This window comes from Hyperolius riggenbachi, chromosome 9 (genome assembly GCF_040937935.1).
Source record: "Hyperolius riggenbachi isolate aHypRig1 chromosome 9, aHypRig1.pri, whole genome shotgun sequence".
In the NCBI taxonomy this organism is placed as follows: domain Eukaryota; kingdom Metazoa; phylum Chordata; class Amphibia; order Anura; family Hyperoliidae; genus Hyperolius; species Hyperolius riggenbachi.
The window spans coordinates 135641420-135667793 of NC_090654.1; the positions used below are offsets into that span (position 1 = coordinate 135641420).

Consider the following 26374-nt stretch of genomic DNA (forward strand, 5'->3'; position numbering starts at 1 on the left):
GAATGCTACAGGTCTCTGGAAAAGAGAACTGTCTTCGCTTTGCAAGTTTCAGAGTTGCTCTGCTGAGGAATTTGCATACACTTGTCATGCAAATTGCCTAGCTGCCTCCTTTGATGGCTTGCAGTATTTTGCACCTTTGCACCTTTTGCTCCCAGAATCCCTTGCTGGTCATGATGGTTTGTTCCTGCAGACTTTCCTGGAGTGTCAGCCTTTCTATCGTTTGCTAAGATTATCTTAGAGTTATTCCTTGGGACTGCACTAGGCATCCCTTCTAGTGCAGTCAGGTTGTATTATCTGTATTGCCTTGTTCTGTCTCTCTGCCTCGATTGTCTTGTCGCCAGCGGCGGTTGACAGGAAATCGTTCTGTCTGTCTGGGAGTGTAAGCCAGAACAGTGTTTGCTACTGGCTGCTCCATCTGTCTGGATCGCATCCGCTCTAGCGGTAGCAGCGGTGGTTCCTTCTGTGTTTTGCCTTAGGGGTGCTAGCCAGAGCAGCGGTTGCTACTGGTAGCCCCAACTGTCTGTCTTGTCTGGTACGAACGCTTGCTGTAGGCTCAGTGAGGTAACCGTTTAGCAAGCGTTCTCTATTTCTTGTTTGTCTTTCATTGGTTAGTTAGGGTGGCACGCTTATCACTGGGCACCTAACGCGCGGTGATCGTGTCGTAAACGCGTTCGATGTTGCGAATGAGTGCGGTGTTCGTGTTTAGCTAGCGTTTGTTGTTTTCCTTGATGTTCTGATTGTTCTTGCTTGCTGTGCCTTTTGCTACTCTCGTGTTCTGTCCTGCTCGGTCTTGTGTCTGTTGGCAATCGGCAGTCTTGAGATTGCGTTCATACTTTGTTTCTGCGGATGTGTGTTCACCGTTGCTGGGTGGCGACTAGATTGGTGGACACACATTCATTCTGTCTATGTGCTCTTTCTCTACACTTGTGCTCTGTCTATTCGGTCTTGTATCACTTTTGGCAATCGCCACTCTTGCGATTGCGCTCCCACTTCGGTTCTGTTGTTGTGTGTTCACCGTCGCTGGGTGGCGACTAGATTACTGGACACACATACATTCTGCCTCTATGCTCTTTGATTCGGTCTTGTGTCACTTTTGACAATCGCCACTCTTGCGATTGCGTTCCCACTTCGGTTCTGTGGTTGTGTGTTCACCGTCGCTGGGTGGCGACTAGATTGGTGGACACATATACATTCTGTCTCTGTGTTCTCTCTCTTTAAAGGCTATCTTGCCCTGCATTGCTTTAACTCGTACAATTCCCAACTGGCATCTGTGGCCGTGCAGAGGCTGTGCTCGTCTGCACTCCACAGCTCCATCTGCCGGTGGGAATCTCCCTCTACAGGTGCATAGCACCATAGCTGGGTTCTCTCTAATTACACGCTTGTGGAGGATTTCCGCAGTGTCAGCGCTGACCACGGAAATAAATCCTGCAATCGTTACAGCAATCAGATAAAATCCCTGGATCAACATCATTAGGCATTACCTAGTAATTGTAGCCATGGATGTCTTTCAACGCAAGGAAAGCATCTAAGCCCCATTTAAATGCAGGTATAGAGTTTGCCATAACGACTTCCTGTGGCAATGCATTTCACATCTTAATCACTCTTACTGTAAAGAACCCTTTCCTAAATAAATGGCTAAAACGTTTTTCCTCCATGCACAGATCATGTCCTCTAGTCCTTTGAGAAGGCCTAGGGACAAAAAGCTCATCCACCAAGCTATTATATTGCCCTCTGATGTATTTATACTTGTTAATTAGATCCCCTCTAAGGCGTCTTTTCTCTAGACTAAATAAACCCAGTTTATCTAACCTTTCTTGGTAAGTGAGACCTTCCATCCCACGTATCAATTTTGTTGCTCGTCTATGCACCTGCTCTAAAACTGCAATATCTGTTTTGTAATGTGGTGCCCAGAACTGAATTCCATATTCCAGATGTGGCCTTACCAGAGAATTAACCTCCTTAGCGGTAACCCCGTGTGTGACACGGGGTAAGCCGCCGGAGGGTGCTACTCAGGCCCTGCTGGGCCGATTTAAATAATTTTTTTTTGCTGGACGCAGCTAGCACTTTGCTAGCTGCGCCAGCACCCCGATCGCCGCCGCCGTGCGCCCGATCGCCGCTATTCGTTGCGGCGTGCGGCCCCCCCCCCCCAGACCCCGTGCGTTGCCTGGCCAATCAGTGCCAGGCAGCGCCGAGGGGTGGATCTGGAGTCCCAATGACGTCCCGACGTCGCTGACGTCGGTGACGTCATCCTGCCCCGTCGCCATGGCGACGGGGGAAGCCCTCCAGGAAATCCCGTTCTTTGAACGGGATTTCCTGATCGGAGATCGCCGAAGGCGATCGAAGCGGGCGGGGGGATGCCGCTGAGCAGCGGCTATCATGTAGCGAGCCCTGGGCTCGCTACATGATTTAAAAAAATAAAAAATAAAAAAAAACTGCTGCGCTGCCCCCTGGCGGAATGTTTCATACCGCCAAGGGGGTTAAACAGGGGCAACATTATGCTAGCATCTCGAGTTTTTATCTCCCTTTTAATGCATCCCAAAATTTTATTAGCTTTAGCTGCAGTGGCTTGGCATTAAGTACGATTATTTAATTTGTTGTCGATGAGTACTCCTAAGTCCTTCTCCAAGTCTGATGTCCCCAACTGTATCCCATTTATTTTGTATGGTGCTAGACCATTGGTACGACCAAAATGCATGACTTTACGTTTTTCAACATTGAATTTCATCTGCCATGTATGTGCCCATATAGCCATCCTATCCAGATCCTGTTGCAATATGACACTATCTTCCTGAGAGTTGATGATTCTGCACAATTTTGTATCATCTGCAAAAATAGCACCATTGCTCACTACTGCATCTACAGATGTACTTTTTATGAGTATGTGTACACATGCATTTTTAATTTTACAGTTTTTGTGATAGTGGTTATTTAATAAGATCAGATTGTGGCAGGGTGGCAGTGCAGGCAGTGACTTGTTGTGTATACAAATGGGGTTGCTGTGCATCCTGCTGCATGTAAATAATTGAAGGTGCTTTAGGCGTCTACAAAACTTCATAAACACCATATAAGCAATGTATGTGTGCTTCAATACATTGTCAAAAAGTATTTTATAAATACTCTTTACAATAAGAAAATGCATTGCCTGCTAAAAAGACACATCCTGTAGGGGGAATTTAAATGTACTTTTATGTACAGTATATGCTTTAATTTTAAATTAAGGTCAAGATCGTAGTCTCTCTCCTGCTTTATGTGTGAGCTATGTAGTTTGCCTGCAAGTGATGTCCCAGCCCATAGAAACTGGTATTTTGTATGAGGTGTTGTTCAAGCTCCTCCCTCACTGTGTTTTCGCCCAGCTGATCAGAGTATCGCTGACACTGGAGGGTGTGTGCTTCTGGAAATTAAAGTCTGATTTTCCGGTTCTGTCAGGCTGAAACGTGAGTGGTCTGTGGTGACATTCCTGCTCAGTACTGCAGAACACAGAAATGTGAATCCAGTCATAGAAATATTTTCATACAAAACATAGAGATGAAGAAAAGTTGGAATTAAAATCTTAACAAAACCAATCATGACTTTAAAGGGGAACTTCAGCCTAAACAAACATACTGTCATTAAGTTACATTAGTTATGTTAATTAGAATAGATAGGTAATATAATCTTTTACCCACCCTGCTTTAAAAGAACAGGCAAATGTTTGTGATTCATGGGGGCTGCCATCTTTGTCATGGGGGCAGCCATCTTTTTGGTTGAAAGGAAGTGACAGGGAGCAGGAGACACAGTTCCAACTATCCTGTGTCCTGATTACCCCTCCCAGCTGCACACGCTAGGCTTCAAATCTCAAATTAAAAATGTAAAAAAAAAAAAATTGCACCAAAACAGCAGAACGAGAACAACAACATCAGAAATCCCATCATGCTTTGCACAGCATCAGGGGAAAAATGCCCGGGCAGTTTTTTTCTGTGCAGCTAAAAATGAGACTTGTATAAGAGAAACAAAGTTCTGATGCTGTGAGACTGTTAAAGAAACACCAAGCCTTGTCATTGCTGCTGAGTCGATTTTTAGTCTGGAGGTTCACTTTAATATACATTTGCCAATATACACAAAAGAGTGAGTACACCTCTCATTTGTTTGTAAAGATTTTATTATATCTTTTCATGTGACAACACTTATTATGGTGGCCACTAATATCCAATCTTTTTGATCCAATCTTAACAAATCTATGTAGTAGAAGGGTAAACTGAATGAATATATTGAATGGACACTATATGCAGTTTCCTTATATCACATAGAAATGGTAAGATTGGATGAAAAAGATTGGACTGTTAGTGGTCACCTTAAAGATAGGGCACTTGGATACAATGTAAAGTAGTAGTGTACAGCTTGTATAGCAGTGTCAGTTTGCTGCCCCATCATAATAATTGAGCACACAGTCATCAATGTCTAAACCACTGGCAAAAAAACATGAAAAATGTCAAAATTCTGCACAAAGTGTCAATATTTTGTGTGCCCACCATTAATTTCCATCACTGCCTTAACACTCTTGGGCATGGAGTTCACTAGTGCTTCACAGGTTGCCACTGGAATCCTCCTCTACCTTCCGTTGAGGATGCCTCACAGATCCTCAATAGCAGGGATGCTCAAATCCGATCCGGGACATACCCAGATAGTTGCTATCCGGATATCTCCCAGTACAGCTGTGCGGGGGAGGGGGGGGGGGAAATCGGATTGGATTTGAGCATCACTGCTCAATATGGTTGAGATCTGGAGACATGCTTGGGCAGACTAGCACCTTTACCCTCAGCTTCTTTAGCAAGGCAGTGGCAGTGGTTGTCTTGGAAGTGTTATTAGGGTTGTTATCATTATTATTATTTATATTTATTGTATTTATAAAGTGCCAACATATTATGTGGGGCTAGACAATAAATAGGGATACATACAATGTAAACATGGGGTGAAAGACAGAGAGGTGGCACATGGTTATACAACATAGCACAAGGTTATTATACGTGCAAACAGGACAAGATGCACGATCATGCGATTTAACAGCGACCTAGCAATTCAAGTCCAAGTTAGACCATGGGAAGGGTGTAATTGGTGAGATTGCAAGATCAAGAAGGAAACACTAAGAGGGGGAGGGGGGGGGGGGGGGACCCTGTCCAACATAGCCGGGGCAAGGTCCTCCAGCACCCAAGGCTGAGACACCAAAGTGCGCCCCTCCATCCCTCCCACCCCAGCCGTTACACACTGCTTACTATTAAACTAATAGGCGCTTCCGAAACCCCCACCCCCAACACCTTAATCTCTAGTTATCTTGCTTGCAGTCATTGCCATGTATCCCCTTTTCTTATGTCTCTCTGCTTCAAACACAATAAGGGAATGATAGCTGAGTGAGTTGTGCGCCCCCTCCTACACTGCGCCCTGAGGCTGGCGCCTCTCTCGCCTCTACCTCGGCCCGGCCCTGCTGTCAAATGCTTACAATCTGTTAGAATACTGCCCTACGGTCCAGTTTCTGAAGAGAGGGGATCTGCTCTGCTTTAATATACCACAGTACATGTTGGTATTCATGCTTCCCTCAATGGACTGTAGCTTCCCAGTGCCATCAGCACTCACGCAGCCCCAAACCACGACACTCCCACTGCTATGCTTGACTGTAGGCAAGAGGCACTTGTCATTGTACTCCATACCTGGTTGCTGCCATTTGTGCTTGACACCATCTGAACCAAATAAGTTTATCTTGATCTCACCAGACCACAGGGCACAGTTCCAGTAATCTATGGCTTTTTTTGTGCATCATCTTTAGAAGAGGCTTCCATCCGGTCAAGCAGAACAATTTGATGCAGTGTGTGGTATATGGTCTGAGCACTGACAGGATGACCCACCACCCTTTCAGCCTCTGCACTAATGCTGCCAGCACCCATACATATATTTGCAAAAGACAACCTCTGCTTATGATGCTGAGCACATCAACTCCTTGGCTGACCATATCAAGGCCTGTTCTGAGTTGAACCTGTCCTGTTAAACCACTGTGGGGTCTTGCCCACTGTGCTGCAGCTCATTTTCAGGGTTTGGGATCTTCTTATAGTCCAGGCCATCTTTATGTGGAGCAACAATTGTTTTTTAAGAAGATCCTCAGGGAGTTCTCCACTTAGAGGTGCTATGGTGAACTTTTAGTGACCAGCAGGTGAGAGTGTGAGAGCGATAACACCAAGTTTAACACACCTGCTGCCTAGTCACACCTGAAACCTTGTAACATTAATGATTAACATGACACAGAGGAGGGAAAATGTCTAATTGGACATAATTTTGACATTCTTCACTTAGGGGTATACTCACTTTTGTTGCCAGCGGTTTAATTAATGGCTGCATGTTGAATTGATGGGACAGCAAATTTACCCTATTATATACCACCTGTACACTGACACTGCATCAAATTGTCATTTTTTCAGTGTTGTCCCTTGAATATTTATAATAAAATATTTACAAAAATGTGAGAGGCGTACTCACCTTTGTGAGATACTGTATATAGATGGCAAGCATCACAAGCCTTATCACATGTCATTGTGCCAGCAAATGCACAGTCATCATGTTCATGTATTTACTAATTGGCCTATCACACTATTCTACCCCTGTTACCAGCAGTGTAGGAACAGGGGTGGCATGTAAAGAGAAAGGGGCCATTGGGGGGTGTCACTTAATATTATTACTGGATGGGCTCTACTGCTATCTAAAGGACTCCTCAGATAGGCGTATTAAGTAATCCACTTAATACGCCTATCTGAGGAGCCCTAACTGAAACTACTATCTGAAAGGTGGCCATTAAATAGTACTATCTGAGGGACGCACATTGCAAAAAGCACTAATGTTTGGGGGTCACACATTGCTGTTCCCTTGATATCTTGGGGAGTAATGGCTGTCTAATATTGATATTTGGGGAATACATGGTTATCTGGGGATCATGGTGTCTGGCTTTATAGTTCTTTTATTTGGTCAGCACCTAGATTCTTTATTCTTCTATCTTGGAGGAAATAACCATGTTATTAACGTGAACGTGTGTTTGTGACCATGTTGTTAATGTGGAGTGTAGGTTATGGTGTCAACAGCTAGTAAGTAAGCAGTTGTGTTTTCTGGTGATTTTAAACTGCAACATAATAACATCATCTTATGAGCTGTCTTGCTACCATTTAATCTTCAATCTTCAGTCTCAATGGGTAGTTCAACTGGTCAGGTCAACCATTTGCAATTGTGCCTGACTAGTTCACTGGACGCTCAAATCTCCTATATGGTAAAATGTTAAAGAAATGTAATAAAAAAATAATTGAATTATAGATTCTATTATATGCAGTTATGATCAGGAGCTGTGTGGGGTTGGTTTATTTTAATACCTTTAAGCTTACACTTTCCATTGTATTTTGCATAGAACATTAAAGTTTAATGTTCCTAACACCAGTGGTGCAACTTAAAATCATGGTGTCGCACAGTAAAATTTTGACCTAATCACACATGAGCAATGACTTCTTCCCCTTTCCTATGGAGATGAGTAGACATGACCATGTCCACTTACATGCAAATTACAGTGCATACCGAACACGGATACAGAGCTGTAAAGTCACAGAGTGAAGGAACACAGAAATTAATGAGGTGGTAGTGAACATATTAAGGACCACCTGCTTCTCCTCCTTCTCCTCCTGCCACTACAGGGCCCCATAGCAGTCACTGTGACTACTATAGCTATTGTTAATTGCAACTTTCTTGGCCCATTTTGGGGTTAAGGGTAAGGGGAGCCAAATAACAGGATTTATTTTTTTTTGGAACATGGGTGAAAACGTATGCAAATACAAGAAGAGTATATAAAATCCATGTAGATATTGCCCCAGGTAGGTATTGAACTCATTACCCTTAAGCTGCAAGGAAAGAGTGCTATAAACTTATTAACTATTATCCACAATATTTCCAGTGTTTGTATAGTGTTTGCATGCAACTACCTTTTGATTATTTAAAAGCGATTAATTGAGCCAATTGTTATCTTTGCTGTGGGAAGTTCTTACATTTTGAGAACATATAGATGTAACCATCTGTAACAGCCATAATGAATTTCAGTTCCTTTCCATTGTTCCTAATTTAATGTGAACTTAAAAGCTCCTAAAAATGCTGAATAAACAACTGGCACTAAAAAGTTCTGCCCATGAGATTAGTTTACCAGTTATATCCTGCACAACTGCTACAGGTCCAACCTGCACATTGCTTCCTGCTTTGTGTTGTAGGCCCTTTTCCCATCATCAGCCATTCATCAGACATAAGCTCAGTTACATGACGGGGAGACAAGGATATCTTTCAAAGGGTTTTGAAATTAGCATGCAAAAGCCTTGACCGGCAAAGATTGGTGCAAGACATTAAATTGGGTAAGCAGTTGTCATAGCTAGCACTTTATGGTGTGAATCATCAAAGTTTGTAGGAAAAGCGATAGATCATCTGCGGAGGTCACAATGGATAAACAAACAGGCAATGCAAGATACCAGACTCCATCACTAATTCAAATATCACTTTTAGATTAAGCCATCCTTCACAAATTTCAGAAAAACTATATTAAAGGGACTCCGAGCAGTGCAGAATCTATGGAAAGATGCATAACATTTTAAAGCTCTCTTTCTCCTCTTTCCAATGATATATAAATCGCCGCCCTACGCCTTTTAGTTTTCGCTATTTTCGCAATTGAAATTGCCGCGGCTGCGATTTCGATCGCGAAAATAGAGAAAACTTAAAAGGCGTAGGGCGGCGATTTAGGGGTCGTCAGAAAGAGGAGAAAGAGAGCTTTAAAATGACTTTGAGAAAAAGTCACCCTGTGTAATACAATGTAACTATGGAAAGATGGATATCATTTTAAAGCTCTCTTTCTCCTCTTTCTGACGACCCCTAAATCGCCCTACGCCTTTTAGTTTTCTCTATTTTCGTGATCGAAATCGCGGCCGCGGCAATTTAAAATAAAAGGCTTAGGGTGGCGGTTTATATATCATTGAGAAGAGGAGAAAGAGAGCTTTAAAATGATATGCATCTTTCCATAGTTTCTGCACTGCTCGGAGTCCCTTTAACTATTTTTCCTAACAGTGAGCCATAAATTATGTTGTTTTATTTTGGGTTGTTTTTTATAGTTTCATATGATCTTAATTAATGCATTTGTTCTCTTTTGCAGCATGGCTCACTGCTATTACAATCGAAGAACCAAGCACGGAGACAATTACACAAGCCAAGGGGGGTACAGTGAACCTTGGCTGTACCTACACCGTGGATCCGTCTGAGTCAGGAAATCTGGACATCGAATGGGCAAAAATGAACCCAGACAGCACTGGTCTGGACACAGTGGTGGGTATCTATATTATGATGTTCTCAGCCTGATCATTTTTCAAAAGTATAGCAGTGCTATTTATTTGTCAAAATAATTTGATTTATCGAAGGTACTAAAATAGGAAGTTCTTAAAACATAAACAGTGCCTTTGCATGTCCCAGCAGGCACAATAGGAAGGTTGTTTTACATTACAGAAAAGATGATAATTAGATGGTTAGGGAGTGTGTTAAAGCGAGTACATTTAATAGAGGTGCATATTAATTTGGTTGTCGGTTGTTGCTGATACTGTAGTTGGAATATTGGTAATGTTCTATTACCAATATACTTATATTGTCTTGCCTGATGCCTAATCCTAACCCCCCTCTTAAAGCAAACCCATCTATATGCCTAATATTAACCATGTGGGGCGAGTGTGTGGATGGAGGATGGAGCCCGGACCCAGATAAAGTATAGTGCACCAGGCACCGGGGGGTGGGGGCACATTTAATATTAGAGGGGACGGCATCAGGCAGGAGAGGTGGCAGATGCGGCTTCTCAAGGCTGATTCCTGAACAATTTCAGCATGAAGTTGATCTAGAGCCGGCTTGTGATGTATGGGCAGCTGGCAGATCTCTCTCTAATCAGATTTGATTAGAGAGAAATGTGTCTTTCTGCCCATCATCGCTAGATGTATAGCTACCTTTAGTGCAATAATTTTGAACTTGAATCACAGTTTATTAGGGAGATGGGATATCTAAGAAGGGACAGACATGGAGATTATGTAAAAATGTAAAGAGGAACTTCAGCCTAAACAAACATACTGTCATTAAGTTACATTAGTTATGTTAATTAAAATAGATAGGTAATATAATCTCTTACCCACCCTGTTTTAAAATAATAGGCAAATGTTTGATTTCATGAGGGCAGCCATCTTTTTAATTGAAAGGAGGTGACAGGGAGCATGAGACACAATTCCAACTGTCCTTTGTGCTGATCCCCCCTCCCAGTTGCTAGGCAATGTGAATAACAACATAGGAAATACCTTCATGCTTTGCACAGCATCAGGAGAAAAAAAGCCAGGGCAGTTTTCTTTGATGGGTGGAGCTTAGCTAAAAATGCAGCTAAAAATGATGCTTTAGTAAGAAAAACAAAGTTCTGATGCTGTGGAACTGTTAAAGGAATACTATCGATGTATGCATTTATTTTTAAATGCTGTATGTTGTAGCACACATTAGGACAAGTACTAGGAGCAATTTGATTCCTCACACAGCTGTTCCTCTCAGCTGTAAAATCCTCCGTCAGTTTTGGCCGTCAGTGTTTGATACAAATGTATCTATATGCTGAGGGCTCCCAGAGGGCTAAGCCCATGTCTGCACAGGGGAGTTGCTATCAACTCCTCAGTTTATAGTTTAATTATCACCTTGCTGAAAGAATCTTATTGATATGGTGGTAAGGGGTTAAAGATTCTAGCAATGTGTGTTTATTATCTTTGCTTCTCTTGACTGATAAAGATACTAATAATGCTAATTGTAAACAGTGGTCTGCCCCTCTCAGCAGCTTGTAAAGTGGATGCAGCCTGGAGTGAATCACCACAAGCAGGCAGCCAGACTGAGTGTAAACACAGACTATTGTTTATAGCTAGTTATATTCCAGCTCATTTAGTTACCTGTTACCACCTCAGATCAGCCTATTTCTCCTCATGTCTCCTGCATGCTGTGAGTGACACAGTGAAATATATTTGTGAGCTGTGTGACAGAGTAACCAAGCAGCTCAGGGTGACCCAAACTACTATGAGCTGTGTGAGAAATGAATTTTTAAGCAGGGATAGCAAGAGAGAGACCTGGGTGAATAAATAAAGTGCCCCTAGCACTAGTGGTAATGTGTACACTAATATACAGTATTAAAAAAAAAAGTCGTTTCAATCGATAGTACTCCTTTAAAGAAACACCAAGCCTTTTCAATTCTGCTGAGTAGATTTTTAGTCCGGAGGTTCACTTTAAGGGGCTTCCAGGCTTTACCATAAGTCCCCCACAGACCTGCAGCCACATGCATGGCAGCATTTTCCTATACCTCCTCCTGGGTGGGAGGACTTTGCTTTTTTTCTTTTAATAGAATATTAGAATAATAATTGGGCTTGATTCACTAACCGGCGCTAAGCCGGTTAGTGTGCCTTATCACTTAGTGGGCACAAACTACAGCGCTAACCTTATCTGAGGTTAGTGTGCCTTATCTGCAGTGTGCGATGTAGCTTTGTGCATCTTTTAGTGTGCACAAAGCTATTTAGTGTGCACAAAGCTATTTAGTGTGCACAAAGCTATTTAGTGTGCACAAAGCTACTAAAGGGGCACTAAGTTCAGATAAGGCACACTAACTCAGATAAGGCACATTACCCTCAGATAAGGCACACTAACCGGCTTAGCGCTGGAAAACTCTTTTTTACTGCGGCGCTAACACTTAGCGCCGGTTAGTGAATCAAGCCCATTGTGTACTATAACTGCATATACTGTAGTTTGCATGTTGTCCCCGTGTTTGTGTGGCTTTTCTCCAGGCATTCCAGTTTCCTATTACATCCCAATAACACAATGCATTAATCGATTCCCCCTAAAATTAGCTGTGTTAGGCCGGGTTCAAATTGGCACGCATCCGCTCCTGCGCTGCGTTCCGCTCCGTGAAGCCGAGCGGAAGGATCGTGCAGGATGGGAACGTCCACTCCAACGAGCGGAACGCGGGGAGCAAAACTGAGCGGAACATAGCAATGTGAACTCTCTCATCGGGAAAGCATTGCTTCCGCTATTTTAGCTTAATGTGAACCAAGCCTTAGGGACTGTAATAGTCATAACTGTGTACTCTTTACAGTGTTACTGAAGATATCAGCACTATATAATTACACAATAATAATAAGGCTATCATGTAATTGCTTAATATTAGCAGACCCCAAGCATACAATTATTCATGCACCAAGGATTGCTTGGAGGGATTTCTGAGCTTTTTAATGGTGGATTGAAGCATCTAAGTGGTTAGACCAGTGATCTGCAAACTTGGCTCTCCAGCTGTTAAGGAACTACAAGTCCCATAATGCATTGCAGGAGTCTGACAGCCACAGTCATGATTCATAAAGGCAAATGCATTGTGGGACTTGTAGATCCTTAACAGCTGGAGAGCCAACTTTGCAGATTACTGGGTTAGACAATACTATGGTCCCAGGAGATGCAGAGGAGGTTTAACAGAAACAGTGATAGGGGCACCCAAAAATATAAAATAATTAAAAGGTTAAAAAGAAAATTCTTAGCTCCACATGAAGTCACTAACCAGAAAAAGGCAAACAAAGGCATACATGGTATTTTGTCAGTTCACCAGCATCTTCAAAATAATTCAAAATAAGCCTATGATTTAGTAAAAGCTTGAAGTAACATGACCAGTTACTTATTGCTGCTCAGAGAGTTTTTCCGGAGAGTTTCCTTTGTTGGCCGAGGCCCCTGTTCCTCCTATGAGCCATGTTGGGCTCCTGGGAGTTTCCTGGTGCATGGTGTGGAAATTTGCCTGTGAAATGGCTGCTGAAGAAGAAGCTTTTCATGGAGTTCTAGGCTTCAGCCAGTGGCGGACATACGGCCGTGCAGGCCGTGCCGCCGCACGAGGGCCCCTGAAGTTCCGCTGCTTCAGGGGCCCATTAAGTATTGCAGGTTTTTTTTTTTTAATTTTACCTTTTATTTTAACCTGGGGGGCCCCGACTCCTGTCCTCCCCCCTCACATCGCCCCCCCCCCTCACATCGGCCCCCCCCCTCCCCCTCATGCGATGCGGCGGGAGAGCAGAAAATCCAGGAAGTCTCCGCCGGGGCTGCAGCAGACACTAGAGGCTGCTGCCGCTTGGTCTCCCGTGTCTCCAACTTTGTACACTGCTCGCTACTTCCTGGTTTAGTAGCGAGCAGTGTACAAAGTTGGAGACACGGGAGACCAAGCGGCAGCAGCCTCTAGTGTCTGCTGCAGCCCCGGCGGAGACTTCCTGGATTTTCTGCTCTCCCGCCCGCCGCCGCGCATACCGGGAGGGGGGCCCCGAGGTGAGTGAGGGAGGATAGGAGTCGGGCCCCCCACCCGGATAGCTACACACCCATCCACCCGGCTACCTTACCCACCCGGCTAACTACCCACCCGGATACCCACACACTCACCCGGCTACCTACCCACCCGGATACCCACACACCCACCCGGCTACCTAACCACCCACCCAGCTACCTAACCACCCACCCAGCTACCTACCCGGCTACCTAACCACCCTGCCGGCTACCTACCCACCCGGCTACCTACCCACCCGGATACCCACACACCCACCCGGCTACCTACCCGGCTACCTAACCACCCACCCGGCTACCTACCCGGCTACCTAACCACCCTGCCGGCTACCTACCCACCCACCCACCCGGCTACCTACCCGGCTACCTAACCACCCTGCCGGCTACCTACCCACCCACCCGGCTACCTACCCACCCGGCTACCTAACCACCCACCCGGCTACCTACCCACCCGGCTACCTACCCGGCTACCTAACCACCCACCCGACTACCTACCCACCCGGCTACCCACCCACCCGGCTACCTAACCACCCACACATCTACGCACTCACCCGGCTACCTACCCACCCGGCTACCTAACCACCCACCCGTCTACCCACCCGGCTACCTACCCACCCAGCTACCTAACCACCCTGCCGGCTACCTACCCACCCACCCGGATACCTACCCACCCACCCGGCTACCTACCCACCCAGCTACCTACCCGGCTACCTAACCACCCACCCGGCTACCCACCCGGCTACCTAACCACCCACACATCTACCCACCCACCCGGCTACCTAACCACCCACCCGGCTACCTACCCACCCGGCTACCTAACCACCCACCCGTCTACCTACCCACCCAGCTACCTAACCACCCTGCCGGCTACCTACCTACCCACCCGGCTACCTACCTACCCACCCGGCTACCTACCCACCCGGCTACCTACCCACCCGGCTACCTACCCACCTGGCTACCCACCCACCCGGCTACCTACCCACCTGGCTACCCACCCACCCGGCTACCCAACCACTCACCCGGCTACCTAACCACCCACCCGGCTACCTACCCGGCTACCTAACCACCCACCCGGCTACCTACACACCCACCCGGCTACCTACCCACCCACCAGGCTACCTACCTACCTACCCACCCGGCTACCTACCAACCCACCAGGCTACCTACCTAAAGACCCACCAGGCTACCTACCCACCCACCCAGCTACCTAACCACCCACCTACCCACCCACCAGGCTACCTACCCACCAGGCTACCCACCCACCCGGCTACCCAGCCACCCACCAGGCTACTTACCCACCCGGCTAAGGGCTGCCTACCTACCTACCCACCAGGCTACCTATCCACCCAACCACCCATGGGAGCTGCGCGCTGGATGGAGGCTGGGACAGGAGGTCTGCTGCTGCAGGTGAGTAAATGGTTTTTTTTATTATTTATTTTAGCAGGTGTATGTTCTGGGCAGGTCTGCCACATGATTGCGTGTATGTTCTGGGCAGGTCTGCCACATGATTGCATGTATGTTCTGGGCAAATTTGCTACATGATTGCATGTGTTTTCTGGGCAAATCTGCCGACATGATTGCACGTATTTTCTGGGCATATCTGCCGACATGATTGCACGTATTTTCTGGGCATATCTGCCGACATGATTGCGCGTATTTTCTGGGCATATCTGCCGACATGATTGCACGTATTTTCTGGGCATATCTGCCGACATGATTGCACGTATTTTCTGGGCATATCTGCCGACATGATTGCACGTATTTTCTGGGCATATCTGCCGACATGATTGCACGTATTTTCTGGGCATATCTGCCGACATGATTGCACGTATTTTCTGGGCATATCTGCCGACATGATTGCACGTATTTTCTGGGCATATCTGCCGACATGATTGCACGTATTTTCTGGGCATATCTGCTCACATTATGTGTATTTTCATGAGAAAACCTGCACAATTATGTGAATTTTCTGGGGAAAGGGTCACCAAAACCTGGGCCCACTGTCTTTGCGTTGCACTTTTCAAGGGAACCTGAGGTGAGAATAATATTGAGGCTGCCATATTTCTCTCCTTTTAAGCAATACCAGTTGCCTGGTTGCCGTTCTGGTCCTCTGCCTCTTATTCTTTCAACCATAGACCCTGAACAAGCATGCAGCAGGTCAGGGGTTTCTGACAATATTGTCAGAACTGAGAAGATTAAGCTGCATGCTTGTTGCTGGTGTAATTCAGTTTATTACTGCAGCCAAATAGATCAGCAGGGCCGCCAGGCAACTAGTATTGTTTAAAAGGAAATAAATATGGCAGCCTCCATATCACTCTCACCCCGGGATCACTTTAAATTACAGTTAGCTCCGCCCTTATCCGGTCATTGCCACGCCCATTTTTTGCCGCGGCGCTATGCGCCGCAGGTTCTATCCACACCCATTTTTTGCTGCGGCGTGCTTCGCGCGTCGTAGGTTATATCCACGCCCATTTTTTGCCGCGGCGCGCTTTTCGCGCGCCGCAGGTCAGGGGGGCCCACAATTGATATTTTGCACAGGGGCCCACTGCTGCCTGTGTCCGCCACTGGCTTCAGCATCTACCTGTTTTTATAACCTGTTTTTATATTTTAACATGGCACAGATAGTATCTAGTAATTCCCATGAAGGTCAAGATATGAAGGATTTTACACCACATTACAGAGGACCTTCCGCTTAAAGGGACTCCGAGCAGTGCAGAAACTATGGAAAGATGCATATCATTTTAAAGCTCTCTTTCTCCTCTTTCCAATGATATATAAACCGCCACCCTACGCCTTTTAGTTTTCACTATTTTCGCGATTGAAATTGCCGCGGCCGCGATTTCAATCGCGAAAATAGAGAAAACTAAAAGGCGTAGGAAGACGATTTAGTTGTTGCTAGAAAGAGGAGAAAGAGAGCTTTAAAATGATATCCATCTTTCCATAGTTACTTGTATTACACAGGACGACACTTTCCCCAGTGTCAGCAGCTCCATTCAGCAGAATGAAGCTGCTGACTTTAGGAAAAAGTCGCCCTGTGTAATACAATATAACTATGGAAAGATGCATATCATTTTAAAGCTCTCTTTCTCCTCTTTCTGGCGACACCTAAATCGTCGCCCTACGGCTTTTAGTTTTCTCTATTCTCGCGATTGAAATTGCAGCCGCGGCAATTTCAATCGCGAAAATAGCGAAAACTAAAAGGCGTAGGGCGGCGATTTATATATCATTGGAAAGAGGAGAAAGAGAGCTTTAAAATGATATGCATCTTTCCATAGTTTCTGCACTGCTCGGAGTCCCTTTAAACAAACAGACTGTCAGTAAGTTAAATTAGTTATGTTAATTAAAATAGACAGGTAATATAATCTCTTACCCACCCTGTCTTAAAAGAACAGAAAATGTTTGTGATTTCATGAGGGCAGCCATCTTTTTGGTTGAAAGGAGGTGACAGGGAGCATGAGACACAGTTCCAAATGTCCTGTGTCCTGATCACCCCTTCCAGTTGCTAAGCAACGAGAACAAAATCATCAGAAATCCCATCATGCTTTGCACAGCATCAGGGGAAAAACTACTGTAATTAAAACCCATTAAATGTATTTGCCTATTTGTCCCGGTTATAAAACTGTTTAATTTATGTCCCTATCCCAATGTTTGGCGCTAATATTTTAATTGGAAATAAAGGTGCATTATTTTGAGTTTTGCGTCCATCCCTAATTACAAGCCCATAGTTTATAAAGTAACAGTGTTATACCCTCTTGACATAAATATTTAAAAAGTTCAGTCCCTAAGGTAACTATTTATGTATTTTTTTTAATTGTAAATTTTTTTATTTTTTTTTAATTACAAAAAAAAAATTGGGGAGTGTGGGAGGTAAGGAGTTAATTTTTTGTGTAACACTAATTTATTTCTATGTAAAAAATGCTTTAGGGTGTAATTCACTATTTGGCCACAAGATGGCAACAGTAACTTTTTGTTTAATACAACCTGCAAGCGTCCTTCCGGACCCTTGCAGGAAGTACTAGGAGGCTGAGATTTTTTTTTTCCCACAATGATCGCGCTGCTCAGCGGAGCAGCAGCGGATCATTGCGGGGCTTAGATCAACGAACGGGAATGGATTTTTCCGTTCATTGATCTCCGTGCGAGCGGTGGGCGGCGTGTTTACCGGCGGGAGTGCGCGCTAGAGCGAGCGGGAGCGCGGGCAGCGGCGGGAGTGCGGAAAGTACAGATTTCTCCGTCCCTGGGGGTTACAGGATGGAATAAGGGACGGAGAAATTTGTACGGGCGGGGGTAAAGTGGTTAAAAAAGGAGAAGAAACTTGTCAGGCCTTAATTACTTTTAATGTCCCAAATGAATTCTCCTCACAACCAGGCCATGGCCATGTTTGAGACAGGAAATGATGCACGATCTCCCCAGTGAGGACATTGATAGTAATCTGACAGTTTTTTGTGACTGGAGTTGCACTCCATTCCCACGCACTTAAGAGAGGCGCATTTATGTGTTTAGCAGCATTGAAAATATTCCCTTACTAGTAATTTATACTTTCAGCCTGTGTCCCTGTAATCATTAACAATTTGTAAAATCTAAAATATTTAATTCCTCTGCCTTGCTTTCCTCACCAGATTCTCACCTACATGGACAACCATGTTATTGCAAAAGGCCCCCCAAGCCTCATGAGACGGATGTCATTCTCATCTGCAGATCCCAGTAAGGGTGATGCCTCCATCTCTGTGAACTACCTGGAGGTCGGAGATTCGGCAACTTACCAGTGCAAAGTAAAAAAGAACCCTGGAGTGGCTTCTAGAAAAGTCACGTTAGTTGTGGAAGGTATGCACTGGTCATTCTTTTTTTTCTGTCTGTCCTGCCCTTGATGATATCTGGGGCCATATGCAATTAACATTTTCTCCTGTATTTTCTCATTGGAGATGATTTTCCATCTTCTATTTAAAATAACTTTTCAACACTTTGATACTGAAAAAGTACCAAAAAATAAGTGAGAAGGTACTATTAAAATTATTTTGAGTATTTTGTTGCTTACTAGTGGTAAATACTAAAAATATCACCTAGGAGAACCCTAAGGAGAAAAAGTTAATTGCATATGGGCCCTGGTCTTTCATGCTTTTCCTCCAGTCAGCAAAGGTCTGCTTACAAAATGGCAAACCTAGCTCTGTTTCCAAGTAATTAAGATTGGAATAAATGCCCTTTTAACCACCCTGGCGTTCTGATTAAATCGCCAGGGTGGCTGCGGGAGGGTTTTTTTTAAATAAAAAAAAAACTATTTCATGCAGCCAACTGAAAGTTGGCTGCATGAAAGCCCACTAGAGGGCGCTCCGGAGGCGATCTTCCGATCGCCTCCGGCGCCCAGAATAAACAAGGAAGGCCGCAATGAGCGGCCTTCCTTGTTTTGCTTATATCGTCGCCATAGCGACGAGCGGAGTGACGTCATCGACGTCAGCCGACGTCGTGACGTCAGCCGCCTCCGATCCAGCCCTTAGCGCTGGCCGGAACTTTTTGTTCCGGCTACGCTGGGCTCAGGCGGCTGGGGGGACCCTCTTTCGCCGCTGCTCGCGGCGAATCGCCGCAGAGCGGCGGCGATCAGGCAGCACACGCGGCTGGCAAAGTGCCGGCTGCGTGTGCTGCTTTTTATTTCATTAAAATCGGCCCAGCAGGGCCTGAGCGGCAGCCGCTGGCGGTGTTGGACGAGCTGAGCTCGTCCAGACCGCTCAGCTGGTTAACAAGGTTTACCTTTGTGAGATGGGTAATGTGTGTGGTGTAACTAAAGGAGACGTTGGTTCCATGATTTCAGCAATACCTGCTCATCCACAATGCTGGATTGATGGTGATCAGACCTATGGCAAAGATGTTACCCTAAAGTGCAAATCAAATGATGGATCCCCACCACTAACCTACAAGTGGGAGAAGACAGTGGGACCACCAAATCCAGCAACTCCAGTTCTCAACATGGGTGAGTGATCTAAACTTCTACTTAATATTAGCTTGATTTATATAGTGTTAACATATTGCACAGTGCTGTAGGGGAAATATTACATTACAAAATTATACAATGTACAGAGACGGGTCACATATTACAAGATGTAGGGACAATATATAAGTAAGGTATTATGTGTGCAGCAGTGGCGTACCTAGGGCATTTGGCACCCGGTGCTGGGTATTGAAAGACCCCCCCCCCCCCCCCCCCCAAAAAAAAAAAAAAAAATGGGCGTGACCACAACCTGCGGCATGCTTCGTGGCAAAAATTGGCGTGGTCATGACCGGATGAGGGCGGAGCTAACTGTAATTTAAAATATTAGCTAGTATAGTTGCCCCAGTATAGCTAGTAGTTTCCCCCAGAATAGCTGCCCCCAGTGTAGCTAGTATAGTTGCCCCCAATGAAGTTAGTATAGTTACCCCCAGTATAGCTAGTTTAGTTGCCCCCAGTATATAGCTAGTATAGTTGCCCCCAGTATAGCTGGTATAGTTGCCCCCAGTATAGCTGGTATAGTTGCCCCCAGTATAGCTAGTATAGCTGCCCCCAGTATAGCTAGTATAGTTGCCCCCAGTATAGCTGGTATAGTTGCCCCGAGTATAGCTAGTATAGCTGAACCCAGTATAGCTAGTATAGCTGCCCCCAGTATAGCTAGTATAGTTGCCCCCAGTATAGCTGGTATAGTTGCCCCCAGTATAGCTAGTATAGCTGCCCCCAGTATAGCTAGTATAGCTGCCCCCAGTATAGCTGCCCCCAGTATAGCTGGTATAGTTGCCCCCAGTATAGCTAGTAGAGCTGCCCCCAGTATAGCTAGTAGAGCTGCCCCCAGTATAGCTGCCCCCCAGTATAGCTAGTTTAGTTGCCCCCAGTATAGCTAGTATAGCTGCCCCCAGTATAGCTAGTATAGCTGCCCCCAGTATAGCTAGTATAGCTGCCCCCAGTATAGCTAGTATAGCTGCCCCCAGTATAGCTAGTATAGCTGCCCCCAGTCTAGCTGGTATAGTTGCCCCCAGTATAGCTGGTATAGTTGCCCCCAGTATAGCTGGTATAGTTGCCCCCAGTATAGCTGGTATAGTTGCCCCCAGTATAGCTGGTATAGTTGCCCCCAGTATAGCTGGTATAGTTGCCCCCAGTATAGCTGGTATAGTTGCCCCCAGTATAGCTAGTATAGCTGCCCCCAGTATAGCTGCCCCCAGTATAGCTGGTATAGTTGCCCCCAGTATAGTTAGTATAGTTGCCCCCAGTATAGCTAGTATAGTTGCCCCCAGTATAGCTAGTTTAGTTGCCCCCAGTATAGCTAGAATAGTTGCCCCCAGTATAGCTGCCCCCAGTATAGCTGGTATAGCTGCCCCCAGTATAGCTGGTATAGTTGCCCCCAGTATAGATGTCCCTGGAGGGGGGAAGCAGCGCTAGAAGGAGGGGCAGTGGGGGCAGCGGTGGGGAGGGGGGAAATATCCCCCCCTTCCTCACCTGGGACCCCTCCTTCTGCCACTCTCCCCCTCCATTCAGCGTGGCAAGTGCGCGCGGGCTCGGCGGCGGGGGCACATGCGCAGAATTACTCACCACGTCCACGTTCCAAGCGCCGGAAGTGTCATGTCGTCACAGATCTCCGCCTTCAATGAAGGCGGAGATCTGTGACGACGTGACGCTGCCGGCGCTTGGAACGCGGAAGTGGTGAGTAATTCTCCGCACATCTCCCCGCCGTCAAGCCCGCACTTGCCACGCTGAATGGAGGGGGAGAGAGGCAGAAGGAGGGGTCCCAGGTGAGGGAGGGGGGGGGATATTTCCCCCCTCCCCACCGCTGCCCCCACTGCCCCTCCTTCTAGCGCTGCTTCCCCCTCCTGCTCTGTGCTGTGGGGGGTCGTGGCGACACCCCCCTGGGTGTCTGTCACCCGGTGCGCCCCGCCCCCCTGCGCACTACAGTAGGAACGCCACTGGTGTGCAGTGTACAAATGGAGCAGAGAAGGGAGAGTAACTGAGTTCATTCAGTGGCGGAGTAGCATGGTGGCAAAGGGTTTACTGTGTGAAGTAAACATGGGGAAAGAGGGCAGAGCCAAACAGGCTTACAATCTAAGAGGAGGGGAATAACAACACACAATGTGGAAGACTGTGGCTTGTCTACTCAGAGGAGGGGTCTAGGATGAAGAAAATGGAGGGTAAGTGAGATGACTTTAGGGCCTACTTGAATGAGTATAGGGTGGGGGTGATTTGATGGGGTGGAAGGGAGTTCCAGAGTGTAGGGGCTGCTCTGGACATCCACAGAGTGTTGACCTAAACTTCTACTTTAGATGTTCGTCAGATTAAAATGAACTAATGCGGACCTTGGGTCAAAAAATAGATACTTATCTAAGAAGGGGGCAGTCTCTGGAGAATCCCATGTTCGCCTTGCCCCACCGCTGCTTGCTGGAACGCTCTGGAAAATCCGGGCTGCACACCTTTTCCTGCACCAGCATAACATGCGAGCATGGCCATGCCTGCACATAAGAATGGAGTGACTCACGCATAAGTGGCTTACTGCTCAGGTGCGGCCATACTTGCGCAGTATGATATTAAAGTTGTATAATATAATGTAAATTATTTCTGATTAAATATGGTGGATTACAGTCACCCTCAACATCTGTTAATTGATCGTTTGGGTTTCTGGGAAGGATTCACCTAAATCCGAGCATTATCTGCTGTACAGTGAGGAATGATTGGCAGTGAAGGAGTTAGTTGTGACCTCCAGTGTAGATTAGAAGACATGAGAATTTACTGTGCTTGTTCATCTCTGGTCATTTAGTGATCTCTGTGATGGATTGGTAAACAACATTTGGGGTAACGGTACACATGCTAGATTCTCAGCCAACATGGCCCAACATGATTGTCTTGGCCAAGGCTAATAAAGCATGTGTATGATTGCTTATATAGTATTAGAGTCACTCCTGTGTAATATCTTATATCTAGAGAGCATTGATGTTACTGCCATCAAAATATAAATTATATAGTACACGGAGAACAGTGTCGCTGCTGCATAATATAAATTATATGGGGAGAGCAGTGATGTTACTCCTGTAAAATATATCATATCTGGAAAAGCAGTGATGTCACTCCTGCATAATATAAGTTATATGGGGAGAGCAGTGATGTTACTCCTGTAAAATATATCATATCTGGAAAAGCGGAGATGTCACTCCTGCATAATATAAGTTACATGCGGAGAGCAGTGATGTCACTCTTGTAAAATATATCATATATGGAAAGCAGTGATGTCACACTTTTGTTTTTAAGGAGTAGTAATGTCTCTTTTGTAACATACCAGTGAAAAAGAACCGCACACCTGACTGTGTGGCTGCTGGTGCTGGATCCCAAGCTGCTCAAATCATGTCATCAAAGGAGGAATCCGCACACAGTTTTGTTGGAACACCGTAGTGGTTATTTATTGTTCTATCACACACACATATGCAATTCACATCCGACCTAATGGCCGATGATCGTTTCGGGGCCACAGGGGGTCAACTTTATCAAGGCATAGGCAGCAGAGAAATGTTTCTCTTCTGCCTATGCCTTGATAAAGGGGACCCCCTGTGGCCCCAAAACGATCGTCAGCCATTAGGTCGGATGTGAATTGCATATGTGTGTGTGATGGAACAATAAATATCCACTACGGAAGTGGTCCTCAAACTAAGGCCCGCGGGCCGAATGTGGCCCCCTGAGGCTTTTTTTACCGCTTCCCCCCCCCCCACACACACACACACAAAATGTATTATAAATGCGGTCAGCTACGTCTTTAAATATTGGTGGTCTGCATAAAGAATGAAGCCAGAAAGCAGTAATTCGCTAGTCGCTGGTTTCCAATCAAATTCCACATCAGGTGACACTGTTGTCCAATTGGACTGCAGGTTGTCACCTGGGTATGCTTCACTGTCTGGTGGACAAAGACTTCTACTTAATTTCATGTATACTCCGGCCCCCCAGAAGTCTGAAGTATGTTGACCCGGCCCCCGACACAAAACGTTAGAGGACCCCTGCTACGGTGTTCCAGCAAAACTGTGTGCGGATTCCTCCTTTAATGACATCTTTTGTAACATATTCTATTCCTGGAGACCAGTAATACAATTGATGTAAAATAAATGTTTTTTATATGGAGAGCAGAGATCTCACTTTTGTAATATATATTATTAAAACTGGTGAACATAATATTGTAAATGATTAATTTTATTTTTATTTGTTTAAACAGCTCCTGTAAACGGAGAATTGCTCATCAAGAACCTCTCTGATCCCTACGTTGGCACATACCAATGTACAGTGGCAAACAGGGTTGGGAGCGGCACGTGTGTGGCCCAGCTGTCCGTGTCCTCTGGTAAGGGGGGAAGAACACTGACATATTTATAACAAAGAGCAGTTATGACATGCAGCACCAACCTTCAGTAACCAATCCAGTATGACTTTCTGTTAACAGAGTACTAAAATTAAGGTATTGCATGTTGGTTGTTGTGGGTAATTGCACATTGTTCTTTGTTTTATGAAATACACCTTCTCTGTTTTGCTTTCTGTAGTAATTTTAATGTTTAAATTGAAAAGTTTAAAGTGTGCCTGAACTCAGTAAGGGTAGGTTCACACTTAAGCGGATTCAAAACAGGCACGCTAGCTCCGTATTTTTACACCTGCTTGCAGCAGTCTGATCTGTCCGCTCCACATCTGCCCGCATGCTTGAATCGCCACTCACAGGTTCAGCCACTGCTCAGTCCCTTTGGTATACAGCCAAGAGGCAGATTGGGGCATGGGGTTGTCTATAGGAGACAATAGACCAAGTCTCCCTAGCAACAGGGAGAACTTTAATTGGTCCACCATGAACCAGTGAGAATCCTCCTGTTTCTGAGGATTCCAATTGGTCTTTTGCAACCCTATGAGAATACCCATGCTTCTGCCCTGCACCAATCTGTGTAGTGGGACTGAACTGGGGAGACGCACGACTAGCCTAGTGAGAATGGACACTGGCTTTCATTGCATACATTTTCCTGGCCGTTCCAGAAATATGCATCAAGTTCTGACTATGCACTTTATTTACCCCAAAGCGGCATTTTTAACATTATGATCCGCTTTCTTCGCTGAGTGGTTACATTTTTTAATTAAAAAAAGTGTGAACTAGCCCTAATAATTTTACTTCAAAAGCTATTCAGTGATTCCCCCACTTAAAAAATGTAAACATATACTAGGTTTTCACATTTAATTCTGTTTTCAGAAACAATTGATCCCTTTTGACAGTGAATCTCTCTGAGAATTTCTGTTTGATATCTGTCCCAAATAATCCTCTGATTACATATTTTCCATTTGATGATAAGAGACACATATAAAACGATATGAATACATTTTGTAGCATATTAACCTAATACGTTTTTGTCCGATTAAATGTGTACCCATATAGTGAGCAGGGCAGTTTCTAGGCTAAATTGCATCAAGGGCGGGGGTGTAAAAAATTGCGCCCCCCCCCCCCCGCCGTGGATTTGCAAGCCCATACTACGTCCCCAGTATTGGTAGTCAGGTATAGGTGCCCCCAGTAGAGGTAGCCAGGGTAGCCAGGCATAGGTGTCCCCAATATAGATGGCCAGCTGTAGGTTTCCCCCAGTATAGGTGGCTAGCTAGAGGTGCCCCCAGTATAGGTTAGCCAGGCATAAGTTCCCCAGAATAGGTAGCCAGCTATAGGTTCTCCCAGTATAAGTTAGCTAGGTATAGGTGCCTTCAGTTTAGGTAGCTAGGTATAGGTTCTGTCAGTATAGGTAGCTAGGTATAGGTGCCTTCATTATAGGTAGCTAAGTAAAAGTGACTTCATTATAGGAAGCTAGGTATAGTTGCAGCCAGTATAGGTTAGCTAGGTATAGGTTCAGCCAGTATAGGTTAGCTAGGTATAGGTTCAGCCAGTATAGGTAGCTAGGTATAGGTGCCTTTAGTAAATGGTAGCTAGGTATAGGTGCTGCCAGCATAGGTAGCTAGGTATAGGTGCCTTCAGTATAGGTAGCTAGGTATAGGTGCAGCCAATATATGTTAGCTAGGTATAGGTGCTCCCCAGAGGTGATGGAGAGGGAGGCGCAGCCACACAGAGACTCAGCTGCAAGGAGAGTGGCCCCGACTTCTCTCTCCCTTCCTCTCGCCGGGGCCGCCCTCCATGCTCCCCTCTCCACTGCAGAGTAAGTGCAGTGAAGCCTCGTATTGAGCAACTTAACTCCTTCCCGCTCCAATCGCCACTCACTTGCCGCTGGTCTCCTCTGCATAGCCACATATACACTCTCTACTTCCTGATTAGACCCCCCCCCTCCCCCCCCCCCCCCCCCCCCCCAAAAAAAAGTTTTTTTTGATAGGAGGGTTGATGGGATGCTGCAAATTGTGGGTGATTTTGGGGGGAAGAGGAGTATACTCCAGACAGTGCTGCAGAAGATGTCAGTGCTATATATAAATACACAATAATAATATGGTAGGGCATTAGACTACGATAAAATTAGATTGTGAGCTACTCTGCAGACAATCAAAGTAGGGCGACATACAAAAGAGGGGGATGCTTAGGAGTAAGGAGGGGAGGGGGATAAAGAGGTAGTGGCACAAGACAGAGAGGAGAAATGGCAGGAAGGACTCTCATCAGGGCTGCAGATATCACCAGTGCTTTTTCGCAGGGACATGCTGTTAAAAGAAGCCAATGAAATCTGAAAAGAGGAAAGGGACATGGGGGTAGACAACAGGGTGGGAGGGGGAGCTGGGAAAAGAGATAAGATTACCTGCATTCAAGCTAATCTAAATTGCCTGGAGCTTGCTTCTCTGCTCACTACACAAGTCAGCTGTCAGCACCTGTATCACAGGCTTCTGCAACAGCAGACTGCACTGCATTATTAATTAATTACTCTGATAAAGATAAATAATCAATAGTCCAGGGCATTCTGGTACTACAGCAGCCAGTGCACATGGCTACTTCTGAAGCACTAAACACATCCTGCCACCTCTCCCTGCTAATGTCCCAGCTGCAACACAGCAATCTGTTCTCTC

The 26374-nt window shown here is 45.6% G+C and overlaps 1 protein-coding gene across 1 annotated transcript in view; it reads left to right on the forward strand.

The window, feature by feature from the left end:
- Positions 1-26374, forward strand: part of VSIG8 (V-set and immunoglobulin domain containing 8) — an 85958-nt gene that overhangs the window by 52023 nt on the left and 7561 nt on the right. Inside the window, exons 2-5 of the mRNA XM_068251711.1 lie at positions 9185-9354; positions 18000-18204; positions 19184-19342; positions 23580-23702. Of these exons, the coding sequence (XP_068107812.1) occupies positions 9185-9354; positions 18000-18204; positions 19184-19342; positions 23580-23702 (657 nt within the window). The remainder of the gene's footprint in view (positions 1-9184; positions 9355-17999; positions 18205-19183; positions 19343-23579; positions 23703-26374) is intronic.